Genomic DNA, 20,278 nt, shown 5'->3' on the forward strand with positions numbered 1-20,278 from the left:
TATAAAACACCAGGGCCAGATGGGTTTCCTGTGGTAGAATTTATAAAACATTTCTAGAATATCATGTTTTTTTATTTTTAGAAAGGTTACAGAAATAAAAGCAAAGGTAAGATCTTGCCTCACTTTAATGCTGCTATAATAAGACTGTACCGGATAAAGATCCAAGTTTGCCAGCAATCGGCCACTACATTTAATAAACACAGACATTAAAATGATCTCTAAAGCTGTTGCATCCCAGTTGGATACAATAATTTCCATAATTATCCATAATGATCAAACTGGATTCATCAAAGTCCGCCACTTCTCAAGTAATTTAAGAAGGCTTTTCAACCTTATCAATATATCACAACACAATCAAATACAGGCAATAATAGTTTCCTCAGATTTCTGATTATACTATAAATTGGACAAAATCAACAATACTTTCGGCAGCAGCCCAGGTCGCATACTTATTAATTTCTAGGGGTGACATTAAAAACCTGAGTGTATTAATTTCTCCACAACTTTCAGAAATGGTTCAGTTAAGTTTTACCCCAATATGAACTAAAATGAGGATTGATTTAAAAAGCTGTAATTACTTGGCTCTCTCTCTAGGGTGGATAGCAACTGTCAAAATTAAAATCCTGCCTCAAATTAATTCTTTATTTTCAATGATCCTATTTAAACCTACGTCTAAGTGGTTTCAATCATTATTTTTATTGGAAAAATACAAAAGCTAGAATCAGTCTGTCCACTTTGCAAAAATAGGTTACAGGTGGACCTAGATTCTCCAAATGTTCTAATTTATTTCATGGCAAATCAGTTACAATTTCTTATTAGATGGATACATTCTAACTCAGATTATGATCCATGTATTGATTTGGAACAAAATAATGAATACCCTTTATGGGAACCTCTATCAAAAACAAATAAAAACAACAATTGTTTCAAAAATAGATATAATAAATATATAATAGGCTATATAACACTTTAAAACATACCCAACCCATCCATTTACTTTCAACCTACATAATTTTGCTAACTCATGATGAAAGAGTTAGCAAATAGGGGTTATATTAACGCCTTATATTCAGGGCGTTGCTTAAAGGGACAAACACTGCAGTCTTGTGTTAATCGATATAAGAATCAGATTTTAACCTTTCAAATAAATTCGAGGTTTCTCGGTTCAGCGGTGCGGTAAGTGCATTAAAAAATGTAAAGCAAAAACCAATGTTGAATGCGGCATGTGTTGTTGTCGATATCTGCATTAAGTGCTATTTTACCGAATGTTTGTTGTGTGTCATATGTTGCTTTGAAAACTTTGAATGGAGTCACAAAATTTAATCACGTGATTCATTCACGTCTTTCTTTTGTCAGAATGCGGCTGATTTCAGTGGTTCCAAAACTATTTGAACCTTTTTATAACGTAACATTTGTGGCCAAATTGTTTTGAAGAGTCTAGAAACATGTGTTGATTTATTTTGCACGGAGTTGTCGACTTTAAAATGAAGTGCAAACAGTTTTTATTTCGTGTTGTTTACACAGCAAACTTAAGCATTCCCGTTTGGCATTTTTTGGGAACCAAATAATAACGCTCTAGAAATGTTCTCTGGGGTTTGGAACCAAAAACTAAACTAGCAGAACGATGCAGAGTTTTTTTGCGACAACCCAAATGAACATAACGTTCTGTAGTGGTTATTTTTTTAGGATATATTTTATAACCAAAAACGAACGGTAACGTTCTGGGAACCAAACATGGTGGTTAGCTGGGTAATTAATTACAGTTTGCTCATCTGTAAGAATCTATCTTTGTCAAAGTTCCACAAAAGGAAGCAAATAAACATGAAATAATACAAATACAGTTACCATATTTGATATATAATATCTAAAGGGTATATTATTAATGTAGCCTAGCCTGTAGATTGAGCAATTGCTCCATCTCATATAAATCACGATCACAGGAAAGTAAACATAATGCACAATTGTTTATCACTTAATGGATCACAATATAAAGAAAAAAAAGTTACATTAAGTTAAATCAAGTAAATGTGAAGATATTCTGTGTTTATCGTTTCTTTTTTCCCTCACAATTGCCTTTTAGATTAAAAAAATTACTTTATTGTTTGAAATAGAAATAACCCACATACTGTCGAGGAATGAAATGCATTGCTGGGAAGTTTGGGATTGAATAGGTTCATTCATACCCTGTTTTTCTTTTATGAACAGATATGGCAAACGAAGCAAAGCCCTGTCCATGTGATATTGGGGATACATTTGAATATGTAGGTCTTGGAGAGGAAGTTCAAATCGAGCACATTAAAGCTTATGTGGTGAAGCCTCGCCCTCAAGCATCAGAAAAGGCCATTCTTGTAATTCAAGATATTTATGGATGGCAGCTTCCAAACACCAGATACATGGCCGACATGCTCTCAGCCAATGGATACATGTAAATGTTTTCTAATGTTATAAATATTAAAATTGTTCAGAAATCCCTGTTCTTACTTGATTATTTTGCATTTGCAGTGCTATATGTCCAGATTTCTTTGTTGGAAAAGAGGTGTGGAGCCCATCTCACGACTGGTCAACATTTCAGCAGTGGCTCGAAGACAGAAAACCTACTGACATCAAAAAGTACAATTTCAATTAACTAAATGCTCTTATCTGATGCACTTGACCATGCCTTCAAAGGAAAGACTAAACAATCTTGTTGTTTTCCCAGGGAAGTGGATGTTGCATTGAGGTACCTGAAGGAGCAGTGTGGTGCAAAGCATATAGGTGTTGTGGGTTTCTGTTGGGGTGGTGTTGCGACACACTACGTTGCTCTTCAGTACCAAGAAATTAAAGCTTGCGTCTCTAACTATGGTAATGTATTTGTTGCATCTATATGAACAGTCAAGGATACAGAAAAAGTATGTGTCAATATGCTGTCTGCAATCCTAGCAACTGTATATACATTCATTTAACGCAGGTATTGTTAGAGATCGGGAAGACAGGTTTGACCTCAAGAGTCCAACCCTCTTCATATTTGCAGAAAATGATGAATACATACCTCTTGATCAGGTGAGCTGACATTTTAATATATATATATATATATGTATGTGTGTGTGTGTGTGTGTGTGCGTGTGTGTGTGTAGGGCACATTTCTTTTAAGACTTAGTTTAAAAGTTTAAGGTCAGTATATATATATTTTTTAAATAAATTAATTTCAAATAAATTTTCTTTCTTTTTAAAATAATCCTGAAAAAAAAAAAAATCATATTGACAATAATAAGAAATATATGTTCCATCATAGTTCTGATTTATTAATGCCTCAATAAGGATGTGACATGGAAAACTAGCTTTATGAGATTTGCACCAAACACATTTCAGGCCCAACAGCTCAATTGAAGTATAATCAGATCACAATTCTCTTTAAAATGATCTTTGAGTATTCAGTCTAATACAGATGTATTTGCATTTTATCTCTTAAGAATGAGAAACAATAAATGGGGGTAAACGTATCACTGGATTAATAAATGAACCATAAAGGGCCATAAACCTTGGCCAATCATTTAATGATGTTTATTGTTCTCTAACTTTTAACCAAGGTGACCACACTAGAGACAAGACTGAAGGAAAAGTGCACTGCTGACTTCCAAGTGAAAATCTTCCCTAATCAGACACATGGGTTTGTCCATCGCAAGAGAGAAGACATTAACCCAGATGATAAACCCTACATCGAGGAAGCCAGGAAAGATATGATCAACTGGTTGAAGAAGTACATGTAAACTGCAACAGGTTAAAATGACTGAGGTGAAGGTTAAACATTTTCTAATGATAAAAAGCAATAAATCTGATGATATTAACTTGAAATTATTTGAAAGCTTTTGCAGTTCTGCATGTATATTTTTAATATGGCACTTTTTTTCTACTAAGATTCAAAAAGCTAATGTCAATGACAACCAAGAAACAAATCTGAAAACGAAAGTTTAATGATCACTTCGGTACTACATTGAACTGCATCAAATGATAAATAACAGTACAGGTTCGACATTCCTTTAGAAGTGCTTGGGACCGTAGCGCGTCGCTCAGTCTTCAGGCTCACCGGGGCTCCTGACATCATCAATCTTCAGAATCATCTTGACTACTTGAGTGGCCAGAGAAATCTGTTGTTTCTTTCCAATGAGGGTCTCGATCACATGCTGTTTCTTCACGTTTTAAGGCCAAATAAAAAATATTTATCAGTTTAAGACTGAACCAATTACATAATAATAAAAAAAAAAAAAAAAAAAAAAAATACACTACTGTTTTAAAAGTTTGGGGTCAGTAAGATTTAAAAACAATGAAATTAATACTTTTATTCAGCAAAGATGCATTAAATTGAGCAAAATTGACAGCAAAGAATTTTAGAGTAAATTCATAATGCTCTTTTAAACTTTCTAATCAATGAATCCTGTGAAAAATATCACATTTTGTATCATGTATCTCCACAAAAATAAGTGGCACAACTGTTTTCAATATTGACAAGAAATGTTTCTTGATCATCAAATCAGCATATTAGAATGATTCTGAAGGATCATGTGACACTGAAACCTGGATAGAAAACTGTTGTTTTAAATAAAATTTTAATTTACCATTTCTATTGTATTCTTTAATCAAATAAAGACTTTTCAAAAACATTACAAAATCTTACATAAATCATTTCTAAATGGCTTTTTTGTTTTACTTTTGCACAAGCACTACTAATAATATAATTCTTTACTTTGTTTTTCTTACATTTGCCTATTGTGTTGATGAGTATTGTAAAGAATTATATTTTAAAGGAACCATATGTAAGAAATGTATTTCAGTTAATCATAAAATGGCCCTGATATGTCACTAGATTAAACAATCATGTTCATTTCAAATACTTATATCACTGACAACAGTAGTCCGGCCAGGATATTGTCATTTAAAAGTGAAGTTTCAGCCCTCAACTGATGTTGATGTTGTCATGTTGTGTTTTGGCCTGATGCCCCACCCTCCACCTATCTACTAATCACGAAGTCAGTAGTGTTTCGGCATCCGGGTTCCCAGCTCTGCTCTAGTTACCACAGCTGCAGCTACAAACGTGTCGGATAAAAAATATCTAACATTACATAACCTAAAAGACCTCATTATGAATCCGAAATATGCAAAACATCTCTCATGAAGCATAAACATAATTAACAGAAAAAAAACTTACTGTGTAGAACTCGTCACTTGCCATTGGAAGCTCCTTGTAGCAGCCTACGTTCCTGCTGGATCGTACAGCCTAACTGGCAACCTCGAGTCAGGGGGGAGGGGGAGGGGATACACCGCTCTACAGTAATTTGAAAGTGATTGCAGAACCAGTTTTGGCCACAATCTTACATACGGTTCCTTTAAGAAGTATATTAAAGAAGTTCATACCATTTGTTGATAAATGTAGGCAGTCAATTTCAAGTACAGAGTTGATTTCCTTGACTTGACCTCTGTCATCGTCTGAATAGGGTTCAAACCACTGTTCTCGGCGAGTACCATAGGGATGACCTCAAGAGCATCAGCGAACGCTCTCATAGCGTACTGTTCCAGAGAGGGGCACTGGAATCCAAGCAGAGCGTTTTAGAAATATGCTTAACAAAAACCTCAGAATGAAGAGTATAACATGTACATAAGTACAGATAATGGCAAAAATACCTTATCAGCTGCCAGGTTGACCGCAAGAGCGCAGGCGATCTCTGAGGCACCTCCACCGTACACGATGCGGTTATCCTTCACAAGGTTACGAATGACGCACAGAGCATCATGAAGAGCTCTCTTGGCCTCTTCGATAATCTAAATGATTCAGATGAATAGGCGAGGGAGATTGCAAATTTGTAACCAGGATACGAAAACGAATTTAATATCTTGAGGGGGCAAAAGCCCAATTTAGCACTTAAAACTCTTTACTTTGTTCCCTCCACGGATGAAGATCATCACGGCTCTGGAGTTCCCTTTCAGTCGGGTAACGTTCGACTTAGTCGATTGTACCGACTGTATGGGATAACGCCTAGTGAGCCCGATCACTCTGATTACTCTTAAAATCAAGCCAACAAGCTTTGGCAGGTGCGTAATCAACGCCCCGCCTTACTCTGCAGGTATAAACACGGAAGTGGATGCACCTACCAGTTGTCTTTCGCTTTCGGATCTGATCGGTTCATTCTGATGGTCTCTGATCGAGCGACTATACAACAAGTGTGCCGGTGTTCTTTTGGAAGACTCTCCTGGTGTCGGTGTTTACAGCAATTGCAGCAGTGGTCGCGAGCTACGGAAGCTCTCTTCAGCTGTTTCCACAGCATTTTTTCTTCTTAGTAAGAGTGTTTGTTGACGCGGTTGAGGGCGGAAGTAGTGAGTGCTTCACTTTCGAGTGTTGCCGCGGTTGTTCCCCTGTGTGCTCCGGCACTGGTGACGGGTCCCGTTTCTAAAATAGCAAGCACAAGCGCAAGCGCTAGTGAGGTGGGCCGCCCAGGGATGGGATTTTGTTCTTGGAGATGGTACCGGTTCACTCCCTCCCCTCGGTGGAGGACCGGGGGGAGTCTTTGTTTGTGTAGGTCTGTTCCGCCGGTGGCTCCCCGTACCTGCGGTACCTAGATTTACAAAGAAAGAGCAAATTTCTTTATCCCTGAGCATTAGCAGAGGTGAGCTATAGGTGTGCAACCCAGGAGCCTGACACCAACAGCCACGTCTGTATCACCAGCCCTCATTATGGCGAGTCGGTTGGGCGTCTCACGCTATTTTGAGATCCTCTGAAACGAGGGAAACGGGTAAGTGCACTTACATGTGCACATGATTCAGTCTCGGGCCGCCTACGGGCCTTCCGAGTAGAGTCCGTGTTTACTGAAGTTGTGGTTGATGGTGTCTGGAATTCTGTTGATTCACCGGTGTAGCCCCGTGAGGTGTTCCTGGCTGTTTCAGCTTTTTTCCTTATGCTAGAGACTCAGCTTCATTAGTTAGCAGTAATGCGTTCAAGGACCTGCTCATGCCTTCTCACGCACTCTACTGCTAACTAAGGAGGCAGACCTGGTTTTTGGCCGCCTATGGGCTCTCTGAAGCTAGGTCTCTGCCTCCGAACCGTTGCCTCATTCTGAGTAGGTCTGGTACGCTGAGCCTTTTTGGGTGGTCAGTTGTAGCAGCTGAAAAGTGTTCCTGATCGTCTTGATTGGTTCGTGTATTTTTGACTCTGCTAAGTCGATTCAGTTCGTCTGGCACCCGTTCGGTCCGCTGCTGCCTGTGTCACTATGTGTGCAGGTAGTACCGTGACGAGCGTGGTCATCGCTTCCCACTGGTGAGAGTTGCGGTGAGGCCATTCCTCCAGCCGATATGGAAATGGGTCTCTATGGGATCCGTTTCTGTAATACTTGGGTTACAGTGAGTTCATTGCCTCGGGTCTTTTTTGGAAGATAAAAAGCCCCCGTTCAGTTTTCACACAGCAGGTAAAACTGTGGTCCTTCAGTGACCTGCTGGATCAGTACTTTGGGCTCCACTCTTCCGCGAGACATGGGTCATCCTGTGCCTGGCGTCTGGGGTGGAGGTCTCGGTATGGGTCCCTACCCTACGAGTGCTGCATAGCCAGTGGGGTTCGCAGGTCAACTGAGAGGGGTTCCTTTCCTAAACAGAGAGGAACCTTTCAGTCTGGAGGTGAACTTGGTTTACATGTTCCTCAGGGGACATGTCCAGTCAGTGTTGGGGTGAGAAAGGGTCCCACTGATTAATTTCAGAGGCTCCCGGGGCATGTGTGAGACGCAGCCATCCTGGATGGTTTCCTCCATGGGTTGACCGCTTCAATATTGACTTTATGACCAAATTCGCTAGTGGCCGTGGCAGAGTAGCACACTCATGTGGTGTGCAACCAAACCCTTAGCCGTGTACAGGTCTTCGAGTTTTCGAATCAGTGACTCTAGACCAGATCTGAGGACATGAGCGCAGGGGCCATGTATAACGGGCATGTAGTCAGTTAGGTTGGGCGTGTCAGACTACATTGGCGTCTTTTCGCCTAGAGTTTCAGCGAGGATAATTCAAGGGCTTCCTCGCTGGTCCAAACTCGCCTGCCACTACCTCCGATGGGGCTGAAGCTGGGTACGCTTCTCCACAGTAGAACTCTGGCCTGCTCAATCATGCTGCCTCAGGGCCTCATGATAGCAAACACCATAAGAGAGTGGAAACCCCATCCCCCTAGGTGTCAGTAGGGAGGATTCTCGGGGCTGCACTGGGTCATCCGTGCTGCTTTGGGTATTCCCCTATCTTTTCGCTACTCACTGGGAATAGTGGTTGTATCGGAACGGACTGATGCCAGGGTTTACGCTAAGGGCGTTCCCCGGTGAGCTTTCTTGCATGTCAGCGTGCTATGTCAGAGTGGAACAGTCTTCAGTTGCCCCGTTCCAGCCCAACTAGACTTATTCCTCGAGAGCCTTCTGACTTCCTCTGAGTCACTCAGAGATGGGCATCGATGGCACCCGCACTGAGCCCTAAACGGCAGCTTGGTTGTGGTGGTTCAGTATCTACCTCTGAAAGAGCTATGGATACTAATACTTCTGCGTGAGCCCCCTCCATACTGGAGGCCTGCTTGTGATCCGAAGTAGAACCGGTTCGTTGGCGTTCTTAGAAATAAGAATCCCTGAGATGTTCAGTCATTTTGTCACTTCCCTCCTGCACTAGAATTATGGGGTGCTGTTTCCGCTCCACCTTTCTGGGTGACGTTGTTCTCATGGGCACGTCACGGTGCGGCTTCTGAGGGGGGTACAATTTGATCGTCTGGTTCCTGAGCAATGCAAAGGGTCATCCTTCTTGCATAGCTCTTACCTTCTCGGAGACTTCTCCAGTGCCATGCACTCGGAGCGGCCCCCTGAGTAGCGAGTTTAAAACTTGTTTTAAGTAACAGTTCTCCTATTGTGTTTTACTCCTCAGAAGGTGGGAACTTGCATCATTTCAGTTGACGAAGTGTGCCTGGATTCGGGCCAGGGCTACTCCTGCAGGGGACCCTGGCCTGGATATATAGCCGCTTTCCGACCGGAGGAACCTTTTCACAGTTCCTAGAACTATTGGCTAAAGTACCCGGATGTCGGCGTGTTCGCACCGCAGGAACTAGGAACGATTTTAGTTCTAGGAACTCCATTTGTAGGAACTAATTTAGGTCCTACTTCAGAGTAGGGTCTAAACCAGCACTATAGGAACTATCTGTGACGTTAGTATACGCTGATTGACCGAACGCACGCGGAACACCAGCACCCGCCATTTTTAAAACAGCTATATGTAAACACACAGATTATAGCCTATATATTTACTCCAGAAACTAACAATACAAACATGGAAAACAGTGATAGATGGGTCTCTAAACCTTTATGCTGAAGAGAAAATCCAACGCAACTTTGAGGGGACCAAGGCAAACATGATTATGTTTATCTGCCCAGCTAGCAACACTGGACATCAACCACACGGCATAGGCTAATAACCTTTTTTCATATACTGTCTACTTTCTATAACTGTTCTATCTAATAAGATATTAAACAGTACTGTTAGACAGATTGCTAACTAATAAACACAGAGAATGCGAGCATTGTTTGCTCTGGCGTTCTCAGCGCCGCCAAAATAAAGGTCCGTCGCGCCGTCAAAATAAAAGTCACCGTGCTTGCGTCACTCCCTTACCCCTCCTACCAGTTCCTATGGCCACTTGGCCAGTGCGAACGCAAACAGCAAAACCGAGTTTGGGGGAGAGTAGTTCTTAGAACTGTTTAGAAGTGGACAGTTCCTAGAACTAAGTTCCTAGAACTACTTGGTCGGAAAGCGGCTTATGCCAAGGCTCCTATCTCTCCTGTGATGGGAATAGATAGTGAGCCTGCGAGCGCTGCCTTGGAGGAGGCAGACCCAGTCCTGACTTTTTCTCTGCTTCTCTCACTCTGCGGTGGGAGAACAGAACGCAAAGTCTCGGTACCGGACTAACTACTTGTCTGTTGGGGGACCAGCAGAAAGGAGGGCGGTTCCCTGTGCGATGGTTGGCCCACGTGGGAATGTGTGGCCATCATCTTGGTGGAAGTCTATCTGGTGACTAGACCTAGATTCTCCAAATGTTCTAATTTATTACATGGCAAATCAGTTACAATTTCTTATTAGATGGATACATTCTAACTCAGATTATGATCCATGGATTGATTTAGAACAAAATGATTAATACCTTTTATAGGAACCTCTATCAAAAACAAACAAACAAAAACAACATTTTTTTCAAAAATAGCTTAAGCTTTTTTTTCTTTTTTTTTGAGGATCCTACTTTTGCGAAAACCCAGTTCAGATGTATGTATCAGCCTTGCTTTATATAAGTTTTATTATTTTGCATTTTTATAATATAACATGCTGGAAATGTGATAAAAAAAATCTTTAATTTGACAATCATGTCAATCTCCAGGCATGTTCAGAATTACGATACACCAGTCATACAGTAGAAGGTGGAATAGGTAGGCCTATTTAGTTTTATATTTATGGATCTGTAAAATGCATCTGTAAGCAATGGCAGTGTTATTTTCACATTGTAGGCTATTGTTGTAAAATACTTTGTGCTAGGGTTTTTTGTGTGTAATAATAATAAATAAATAAATAAACAGTTAATAAAACACCATTAAACAATAGGCCTACATGCTCTTCTTTATACATTGTTACACATGTCAACAATTCATATTATCATATCATAATCAAGCTTTCTGTTTGCTGTGGGGACAGATATGACCCGGAACTCTAAACACAGGGCTATGTCCTCAGTGCACGAATCGATACGCAATAAATATATAATATATAACACTTTAAAACATACCCAACCCATCCATTTACTTTCAGTTTCGACCTTTTACAGTCTATGGTTTCAACTGACATAATTTTGCTAACTAATGATGAACAAAGTAAGACGCAAGCGCCTTATGAAATAGTGGGCGTTGCTTAAAGGGACAAACACTGCAGTCTTGTGGTCATCGATATGAGATTTGAACCTTTCATCAGTCAGATTTGAACCTTTCATCAATCAGATTTTAACCTTTCAAATAAATTCGAGGTTTCTCGGTTCAGCGGTGCGGTAAGTGCATTTCAAAATGTAAAGCAAAAACCAATGTTGAATGCGGCCTGTGTTGTTGTCGATATCTGCATTAAGTGCAATTTTACCAAATGTTTGTTGTGTGTCATATGTTGCTTTGAAAACTTTAAATGGAGTCACAAAGTTTAATCACGTGATTCATTCACGTCTTTCTTTTGTCAGAATGCGGCGGATTTCAGTTGTTCCAAAACTATTTGAACCTTTTTATAACGTAACATTTGTGGCCAAATTGTTTTGAAGAGTCTAGAAACATGTGTTGATTTATTTTGCACGGAGTTGTCGACTTTAAAATTAAGTGCAAACAGTTTTTATTTCGTGTTGTTTACACAGCAAACTTAAGCATTCCCGTTTGGCATTTTTTGGGAACCAAATAATAACGATCTAGAAATGTTCTCTGGGGTTTGGAACCAAAAACTAAACTAGCCAGAACGATGCAGTTTTTTTGTGACAACCTAAAGAGAATAAACAGAACGTTCTGTAGTGGTTATTTTTTAGGATATAGCCTATTGTATAACCAAAACGAACGGTAACGTTCTGGGAACCAAACATGGTGGTTAGCTGGGTAATTAGTTTGCTCATCTGTAAGAATCTATCTTTGTCAAAGTTCCACAAAAGGAAGCAAATAAATATGAAATAATACAAATACACTGAAAAAATGATTCGTTGTGGTTGCACACAATTGATTTTAGTTACATTTAAACAAATGCATTAAGTTGAACTTAATCAATTTTAGTTCAACTTAATGCATTTGTTTAAATGTAGCTAAAATCAATTGTGTGCAACCACTTACAATAATTTTTTTAATTAAATTCAACGAATCATTTTTTTTCAGTGTAGTTACCATATTTGATATATAATATCTAAAGGGTATATTACTATCCTGTAGATTGCTCCATCTCATATAAATCAGATCACAGGAAAGTAAACATAATGCACAATTGTTTATCAAAAAAAAAGTTACATTAATTTAAATCAAGTAAATGTGTTTATCAATTTCTTTTTTCCTCACAATTGCCTTTTAGATTTAAAATATTACTGTATTGTTTGAAATAGAATAACCCACATACTGTCACAAACAGTTTGTTTCGAGGAATGAAATGCATTGCTGGACGAAGAATCAATTTGGGATTGAATAGGTTCATTCCCTGTTTTTCTTTTATGAACAGATGGCAAATGAAGCAAAGCCCTGTCCATGTGATATCGGGGATACGATTGAATATGTAGGTCTTGGAGAGGAAGTTCAAATCGAGCACATTAAAGCTTATGTGGTGAAGCCTCGCCCTCAAGCATCAGAAAAGGCCATTATTGTAATTCAAGATATTTATGGATGGCAGCTTCCAAACACCAGATACATGGCCGACATGCTCTCAGCCAATGGATACATGTAAATGTTTTCTAATGTTATAAATATTAAAATTGTTCAGAAATCCCTGTTCTTACTTGATTATTTTGCATTTGCAGTGCTATATGTCCAGATTTCTTTGTTGGAAAAGAGGCGTGGAGCCCATCTCACGACTGGTCAACATTTCAGCAGTGGCTCGAAGACAAAAAACCTACAGACATCAAAAAGTAAAATTTCAATTAACTAAATGCTCTTATCTGATGCACTTGACCATGCCTTCAAAGGAAAGACTAAACAATCTTGTTGTTTTCCCAGGGAAGTGGATGTTGCATTGAGGTACCTGAAGGAGCAGTGTGGTGCAAAGCATATAGGTGTTGTGGGTTTCTGTTGGGGTGGTGTTGCCACACACTACATTGCTCTTCAGTACCAAGAAATTAAAGCTGGCGTCTCAGTCTATGGTAATGTATTTGTTGCATCTATATGAACAGTCAAGGAAACAGAAAGTATGTGTCAATATGCTGTCTGCAATCCTAGCAACTGTATACATTCATTTAACCCAGGTATCGTTAGAGAGCGGGAAGACAGGTTTGACCTCAAGAGTCCAACCCTCTTCATATTTGCAGAAAATGATGCAGTCATACCTCTTGATCAGGTGAGCTGAGGTCATTTTAATATATATATATATATATATATATATGAAAAGCACATTTCTTTTAAGACTTAAACTGTGTTCAAAAGTTTAGGGTAACTTTTTTTTAAATAAATTAATTTCAAATACATTTTATTTTTTTAAAGAATCCTGAAAAAAAAAAAAATGTTTTTTAATGTTGGCAATATTAAGAAATATATGTTCCATCATAGTTCTGATTTATTAATGCCTCAATAAGGATGTGACATGGAAAACAAGCTTTATTAGATTTGCACCAAACACATTTCAGGCCCAACAGCTCAATTGAAGTATAATCAGATCACAATTCTCTTTAAAATTATCTTTGAGTATTCAGTCTAATACAGATGTATTTGCATTTTATCTCTTAAGAATGAGAAACAGTAAATGGGGATAAATGTATCACTGGATTAATAAATGAACCTATTTCAGGGCCTTGGCCAATCATTTAATGATGTTTATTGTTCTCTAACTTTTAACCAAGGTGACCACACTAGAGACGAGACTGAAGGAAAAGTGCACTGCTGACTTCCAAGTGAAAATCTTCCCTAATCAGACACATGGGTTTGTCCATCGCAAGAGAGAAGACATTAACCCAGATGATAAACCCTACATCGAGGAAGCCAGGAAAGATATGATCAACTGGTTGAAGAAGTACATGTAAACTGCAACAGGTTAAAATGACTGAGGTGAAGGTTAAACATTTTCTAATGATAAAAAGCAATAAATCTGATGATATTAACTTGAAATTATTTGAAAGCTTTTGCAGTTCTGCATGTATATTTTTAATATGGCACTTTTTTTCTACTAAGATTCAAAAAGCTAATGTCAATGACAACCAAGAAACAAATCTGAAAACGAAAGTTTAATGATCACTTCGGTACTACATTGAACTGCATCAAATGATAAATAACAGTACAGGTTCGACATTCCTTTAGAAGTGCTTGGGACCGTAGCGCGTCGCTCAGTCTTCAGGCTCACCGGGGCCCCTGACATCATCAATCTTCAGAATCATCTTGACTACTTGAGTGGCCAGAGAAATCTGTTGTTTCTTTCCAATGAGGGTCTCGATCACATGCTGTTTCTTCATGTCTGTAAAGATTTAAGTCAAATTTAAGGCCAAATAAAACTGTATCAGTTTAAGACTGAACCAATTACATAATAATAAAAATAAATAAACTACACTACTGTTTTAAAAGTTTGGAGTCAGTAAGATTTAAAAAAATTTTTTTTATACTTTTATTCAGCAAAGATGCATTAAATTGATCAAAATTAACAGCAAAGAATTTTAGAGTAAATTCATAATGCTCTTTTAAACTTTCTAATCAATGAATCCTGTGAAAAATATGACATTTTGTATCATGTATTTCCACAAAAATAAGAGGCACAACTGTTTTCAATATTGACAAGAAATGTTTCTTGATCATCAAATCAGCATATTAGAATGATTCTGAAGGATCATGTGACACTGAAAACTGGACAGAAAACTCGTTTTAAATAAAATTTTAAATTACCATTTCTATTGTATTCTTTAATCAAATAAAGACTTTTCAAAAACATTACAAAATCTTACATAAATCATTTCTAAATGGCTTTTTTTGTTTTACTTTTGCACAAGCACTACTAATAATATAATTCTTTACTTTGTTGCCTATTCTGTTGAGTATTGTAAAGAATTATATTTTAAGAAGTATATTAAAGAAGTTCATACCATTTGTTGATAAATGTAGGCAGTCAATTCCAAGTGCAGAGTTGATTTCCTTGACTTGTCGAGCTCTGACCTCTGTCATCGTCTGAATAGGGTTCAAACCACTGTTCTCGGCGAGTGCCATAGGGATGACCTCAAGAGCGTCAGCGAACGCTCTCATAGCGTACTGTTCCAGAGAGGGGCACTGGAATCCAAGCAGAGCGTTTTAGAAATATGCTTAACAAAAACCTCAGAATGAAGAGTATAACATGTACATAAGTACAGATAATGGCAAAAATACCTTATCAGCTGCCAGGTTGACCGCAAGAGCGCAGGCGATCTCTGAGGCACCTCCACCGTACACGATGCGGTTATCCTTCACAAGGTTACGAATGACGCACAGAGCATCATGAAGAGCTCTCTTGGCCTCTTCGATAATCTAAATGATTCAGATGAATAGGCGAGGGGATTGCAAAATTGTAACCAGGATACGAAAACTAATTTAATATCTTGAGGGGGCAAAAGCCCAATTTAGCACTTAAAACTCTTTACCATTTTGTTCCCTCCACGGATGAAGATCGTCACGGCTCTGGAGTTCTTGCACTCCTCAATAACCAGCATTTTGTCTTTAGTGGTCCCAAAGCAAATCTCCTTCACCAACCCAGCAGCGCCCAACTTCTCCGGGGTCAGCTCGCTGAATCGGGGTACGATACGTCCTCCAGTAGCAATAGCGATGAGCTGGAAATGTTTGTATAAAGTCTCAGTTTGTTCATACTCTCAACAGACATTAGTAACCCATCAGTGATAAAGCTGAAGACAATGTTGTGAGATATCCGAGCGTTCAAAAGTCTAGGGTCTGGAAGTTTTTCTTTGAAAGGTATACTTTTAATACCCAAGACTGTACTATTATTTAGCAAAAGTGACTCTAAAGACATTTATAATGTTACAAAGGATTTGTTTTAAAGAAATCTGCAGTCTTGAACTTTATACTTAATGAAACATTTTTTTTTTTTTTAAATCAATGTCAACAAAAATATTAAAGTTACTGTGAACTGGAAGTTGTGATCGACTTTACTTCAGTAATGTGACATTTTCAGAGTGAAATGGAATATTGAATGAGAAAAGAGGGCATGGCTCTTTTTTTCGGCTGGGAATTGATTGAATCTAAAAAAGTATGCGTTCCATTCATCTTGCTGTCATTGGATCATTGGTTCATCAGAGAAGGAAAGCCATTCCAGAGGGGAAGTACAATTTCAGATTTGTATTAAAGACGACAAATTGTTTTTTTTTGGACTAACTTGCACAGATGAATTGTTTACCACAAGACTAGTAATGTGTGCTAACAAAGTAAATAAGGTCCATTTTGATTTCATGCTGACTTTAAGTAGCACAATTGTTTTACCATTGATAAGAAATGTTACTGGAGAACCAAACCAGAATATTAGAATGATTTCTGAAGGATCATGTGACACTTAAGACTGAGTAATGATGCTGAAAATTCAGCTTTACATCACAGGAATAAATGACATTTTAAAATGTGTTAAAGGTTATTTTGCATTGTTATATTTCACAATATTACTGTTTAATGCATTTTAATGTTCAAACATACTGACCCCAAACTTTTAAACAGTAGTGTATTGCAGTGTAGTTTTTACAAACCTCAATCTCAGGTCCACCGACCCAGCGGACGGCAGGAAGCTCATTCTGCAGGAGCAAGTGATTGGCCTCGTCGTCAAATCCCCACTGGCAAATGGCAAGATTAGCCCCAGTCTCCTTGACCTTTAGAAGACGTGTTGGGAAGAGGGAGAGAAAGAAAAAAAAAGAAAAAACTAATTAAATTGTATGATCAATAATACATTTATCATTAAAATCAAACTGAGAATGCAATACATCCGGAATATTCAATTTGTAGCTCTAAATAACTCTACACTGAAGAGGGTGGTCATGCAGATTGAGAAAACATCATTATTGCTATTGTTTGCATTTTTTACAATTATGTTAAAAATAAAAAAATACAAATCTTAAACAAAGAAACTGATAAGATGTCTTTAAGGCACTTTAATCTGTCAATGTAAAATAAAACTGCCATTACATTTTATTTTATAGCTTTATAAAAATACACTGAAATACAAATTATAAATGCATATTAAATAATATACAATATTAAATACAAATATATTGAATTAAAACAATCTCTTTACTTTTACTTAAGCAAGTACACAAACAGAACAAGCAATATACAGACCTGTCGAATCATTTCTGCAAACTTTTCCTTCTCATAATTCTGCAGAGCTTTATAGTCCTCCACTGAGGTCACGTCAAGCTTATGCTTGGTTTTGGGCTTGGGTGGCTCAAACGGGCAGGTGAGGATGGCGATTTTTGTGTCTTTCAGTACCTGGAGGAATATATAAAACATACTTATTAATGAAGACCATATGCATATACATATGCAACCAGGAATGATTATTAACAGTGAACACAGACCTTGGGCATCTGAGGGTGACTGAACTCTTTGTCTACAACGACACCTTTGATGAGCTGAGTGTCCTCTAGTTTACCACCGACCTTCCCTTCCACTTTGATGAGCTCAAAGTCGACATCCTTCCTCTCCATGTCTGCAACTGTCAGGATGGCATTGACAGCAATCTCTGCCATCTGTCTGTGGCACCGGTTGATCCTATGAACCCCAAAAAAGTGAATACATTGATGATAACCCCTTTCAATATTCTCTGTAATAAACTGTTAATTTAAAAAAAAAAACTAGTAACAGACACACTCACACTTTGGACCCTAGCGTGGTCATTGCTGTCTGAATAAGAGGTTCTGTGTTGTTGGGATCCACTGGGAAACTATCCCCGATTTTGTCAAGCTCCTCGATGGCAATCTTCGCGGCCTGGTCATAACCATCGGCGATCCTGATGGGGTGAATGCCTTTGTCTAACAGCTGCTCAGCCTGTTCCAGAAGAGCTCCTGCCAAGACTACAGGGGCAAACACACACCTTAGACTATAAAGCTATAGCCTACTGATGAAACAAGAAACATACTACAATATAGCACTCTTGAGATAAACTTCAACATATTACATTTAAAGATGACTATTACTATAGATTTCATGCATGTCTAGCTATAAGCTACATATCAAATTTTAGATGATCAAAAAAAAAAAAAAAAAAAAAATTTGAAAGAAGTCTCTTATTCTCACCAAGGCTGCATTTATTTGATAAACGCAGTATACATTACAATTGTAAAAAATAATGAATAATTTTAAATGACTATTTTCATATCTTTTAAGATGCAATTTATTTCTGTGATGGCAAAGCTGAATTGTCAGAAGCCATTACTCCAGTGTCACATGATCAGTCTAATATGCTGATTTGCTGCAGACGAAACATTTCTTATCAACTGAAAACAGTTGTGCTGATTAATATTTGTGGAAACTGAAATGGATTTTTTTTTTTTTTTAAGATTTATTTGATGAATATAAAGTTTCAGAGAACAGCATTTATTTTTAATGGAAATCTTTTGTCAATGTCTTGTATATACATTTTATAAATGTCTGTCACTTCTGATCAATTTAATGCATCCTTTCAGAATAAAAGTATTAAAATCACCATGAAATCAAAATTGACCATCCTTATTTTATGAAAGATTGCAGTATATTTATCTGTGAACATTTATCTGTTTATTTTTTATGAATTGCCCCGATTATCTTTTATCAAAATAACTTGCCCTCCCTCTTGCAGTGACATCTCTTTAATGATGCGTTTACTAGCATGGGGCAACCTGTCACTCACATGACATCACCGCAATAGCAAACCAAAACCATCCAATTAATTCCTGATGGACAAAATCCCACCCAACATGTTTTATTTGTTCGAGAAGCCATTTCACTCGGATATACGTCACAAATAGGGAAGAAAAGATTAGGGGTGTGCAGCAGAGTCAATATCTGTATCTGTTACAATGTCAAACTTATTCTTTATCATATATTTTATTCAAATTTTTTCCATTTTAGATGAGCCCCATGTAATTTCTGACCCTGATACAATTTAATGGTACGTGTCAAAGCATTATTAAATAAACAAAAATATGTAATAAACAAACATGCAGTGGGAAATATGTGAAGATTGATCAATGACAAGCATTAAAAAGCCAAATTCTGCAACCCATGTGCAGATAGCTCAGCTGGTTATTTTGTTAGTCAGGGGAGGACTAAAAGAAATGCAAACTCACCAACAACGCCAGTGGTTCCATCTCCAATTTCATCATCTTGAGACTTGGAGAGTTCAACCATGAGCTTGGCAATCTGATGTTCGACATCCATCATGCTGAGAATCGTTGCACCATCATTGGTCACGGTCACCTCACCATCCCTATCCACCATCATCTTGTCAAGCCCTGTAAACAGTATTAATCCGCATTAAAACAACAGCAAGGAATTGACCATAAAGACTAACTTGCATGCAGAACCGAGGACTTACCATTTGGCCCCAGTGATGTTTTCAGGGTACCTGCAACTGCCTTTGCTGCCATGATGTGAGACTGAAATGGACGAATAATATTAGAATAAAATGTATGCACGTTACAGATTCATTCTGATACTGCATGATCTCATATTGTTCTGACAGACAGTAAGGTGCGTCACAAACAACAATAATCTTGATAGGATTCTTAAAAAGTAATAAGCACAATAAGCAGTTTGCATAAAAGTAAAGTCAAGGTACATTTACAGCTTTCTCGTTGATAAAAACAATATTTCTTAATGTCTCCCTGATTGCGCATCATGACTCAACGCAGTTAAGAGGAAGCACATGGACCATCCGCTGCTAGACATGAGGCACATTATTGATAGAAGACAATAGAATACGCAATAAAGAAATTCATTCTCTCCATGTCAGACTACAAAAGCACAGTGCAACCAATAAGTTTAAAACATGAAACGGTTTGTAGTTTTCTGGATTATAGATATGATTAAATGAACCGTCAAAAAAGCTTAGAGAGCCCGCTAGCCCGTTAGCTTTTATACCTTCAGGGCTTCCAGGCCAGTCAAGCGAGATTTCTTGTCCTGGTCCTTTATGATGAGGAAAGGCCTTCCATATTCATCGAACGCAAGGGTCCCCATGGCGGACATTTTTAATCTCCACCCTAGAGGAATGCACAGCTTTTCAAAATGATTTTATATAAGGAAGTTTGATCCTCTAGCCGTGCACCTCGACGCGTGGATCTGCCGGCTAGTTCTGGAAGAATCTTGGGGCGGGACGGACCAAACCAAGTGGAGGGTGTCATATCATCAACGGCATTTTGGGTAAATTATGTAAGCGTCATCGAGTCAGTAATTATATAAAATGTAAAACACTTCAGAAAATAATTTATGAAAGAAAAAGAAAGAAACATATCTGCCAAATTTAAGCATTTTAATAATGGTTCATCCTACTATCGCGATAACCCCAACAAATAACGCGAGCTCAGCCACAGATTTATATTCCATACAGATTGACTAGACATATTGAG

At 38.2% G+C, this 20,278-nt stretch overlaps 3 protein-coding genes across 3 annotated transcripts; 2 read left to right on the plus strand and 1 right to left on the minus strand.

The window, feature by feature from the left end:
• The first annotated feature begins 1,089 nt into the window (after positions 1-1,089).
• On the plus strand, positions 1,090-4,255 carry LOC311284325 (carboxymethylenebutenolidase homolog). Its single transcript, XM_084399302.1, has 6 exons — positions 1,090-1,176; positions 2,206-2,425; positions 2,503-2,610; positions 2,699-2,841; positions 2,948-3,039; positions 3,567-4,255. Exons 2-6 carry the CDS (start codon positions 2,208-2,210, stop codon positions 3,744-3,746), a joined length of 741 nt encoding a protein of 246 aa, XP_084255428.1. The 5' UTR covers positions 1,090-1,176; positions 2,206-2,207; the 3' UTR covers positions 3,747-4,255.
• A 6,469-nt stretch (positions 4,256-10,724) lies between these two features.
• Positions 10,725-14,255, plus strand: LOC311284154 (carboxymethylenebutenolidase homolog). The gene is made up of 6 exons (XM_084399030.1): positions 10,725-11,053; positions 12,238-12,455; positions 12,533-12,640; positions 12,729-12,871; positions 12,974-13,065; positions 13,565-14,255. Exons 2-6 carry the CDS (start codon positions 12,238-12,240, stop codon positions 13,742-13,744), a joined length of 741 nt encoding a protein of 246 aa, XP_084255156.1. The 5' UTR covers positions 10,725-11,053; the 3' UTR covers positions 13,745-14,255.
• On the minus strand, positions 13,933-20,205 carry cct5 (chaperonin containing TCP1, subunit 5 (epsilon)). Its single transcript, XM_084399029.1, has 11 exons — positions 19,794-20,205; positions 19,249-19,309; positions 19,001-19,165; positions 17,548-17,746; positions 17,252-17,444; positions 17,013-17,162; positions 16,427-16,546; positions 15,320-15,505; positions 15,069-15,206; positions 14,792-14,972; positions 13,933-14,172 (listed from the first exon to the last, which is right to left on the minus strand). Exons 1-11 carry the CDS (start codon positions 19,896-19,898, stop codon positions 14,045-14,047), a joined length of 1,626 nt encoding a protein of 541 aa, XP_084255155.1. The 5' UTR covers positions 19,899-20,205; the 3' UTR covers positions 13,933-14,044.
• Positions 20,206-20,278: the final 73 nt, after the last annotated feature.

This window comes from Rutilus rutilus (genome assembly GCF_951802725.1).
Source record: "Rutilus rutilus genome assembly, chromosome: 24".
In the NCBI taxonomy this organism is placed as follows: domain Eukaryota; kingdom Metazoa; phylum Chordata; class Actinopteri; order Cypriniformes; family Leuciscidae; genus Rutilus; species Rutilus rutilus.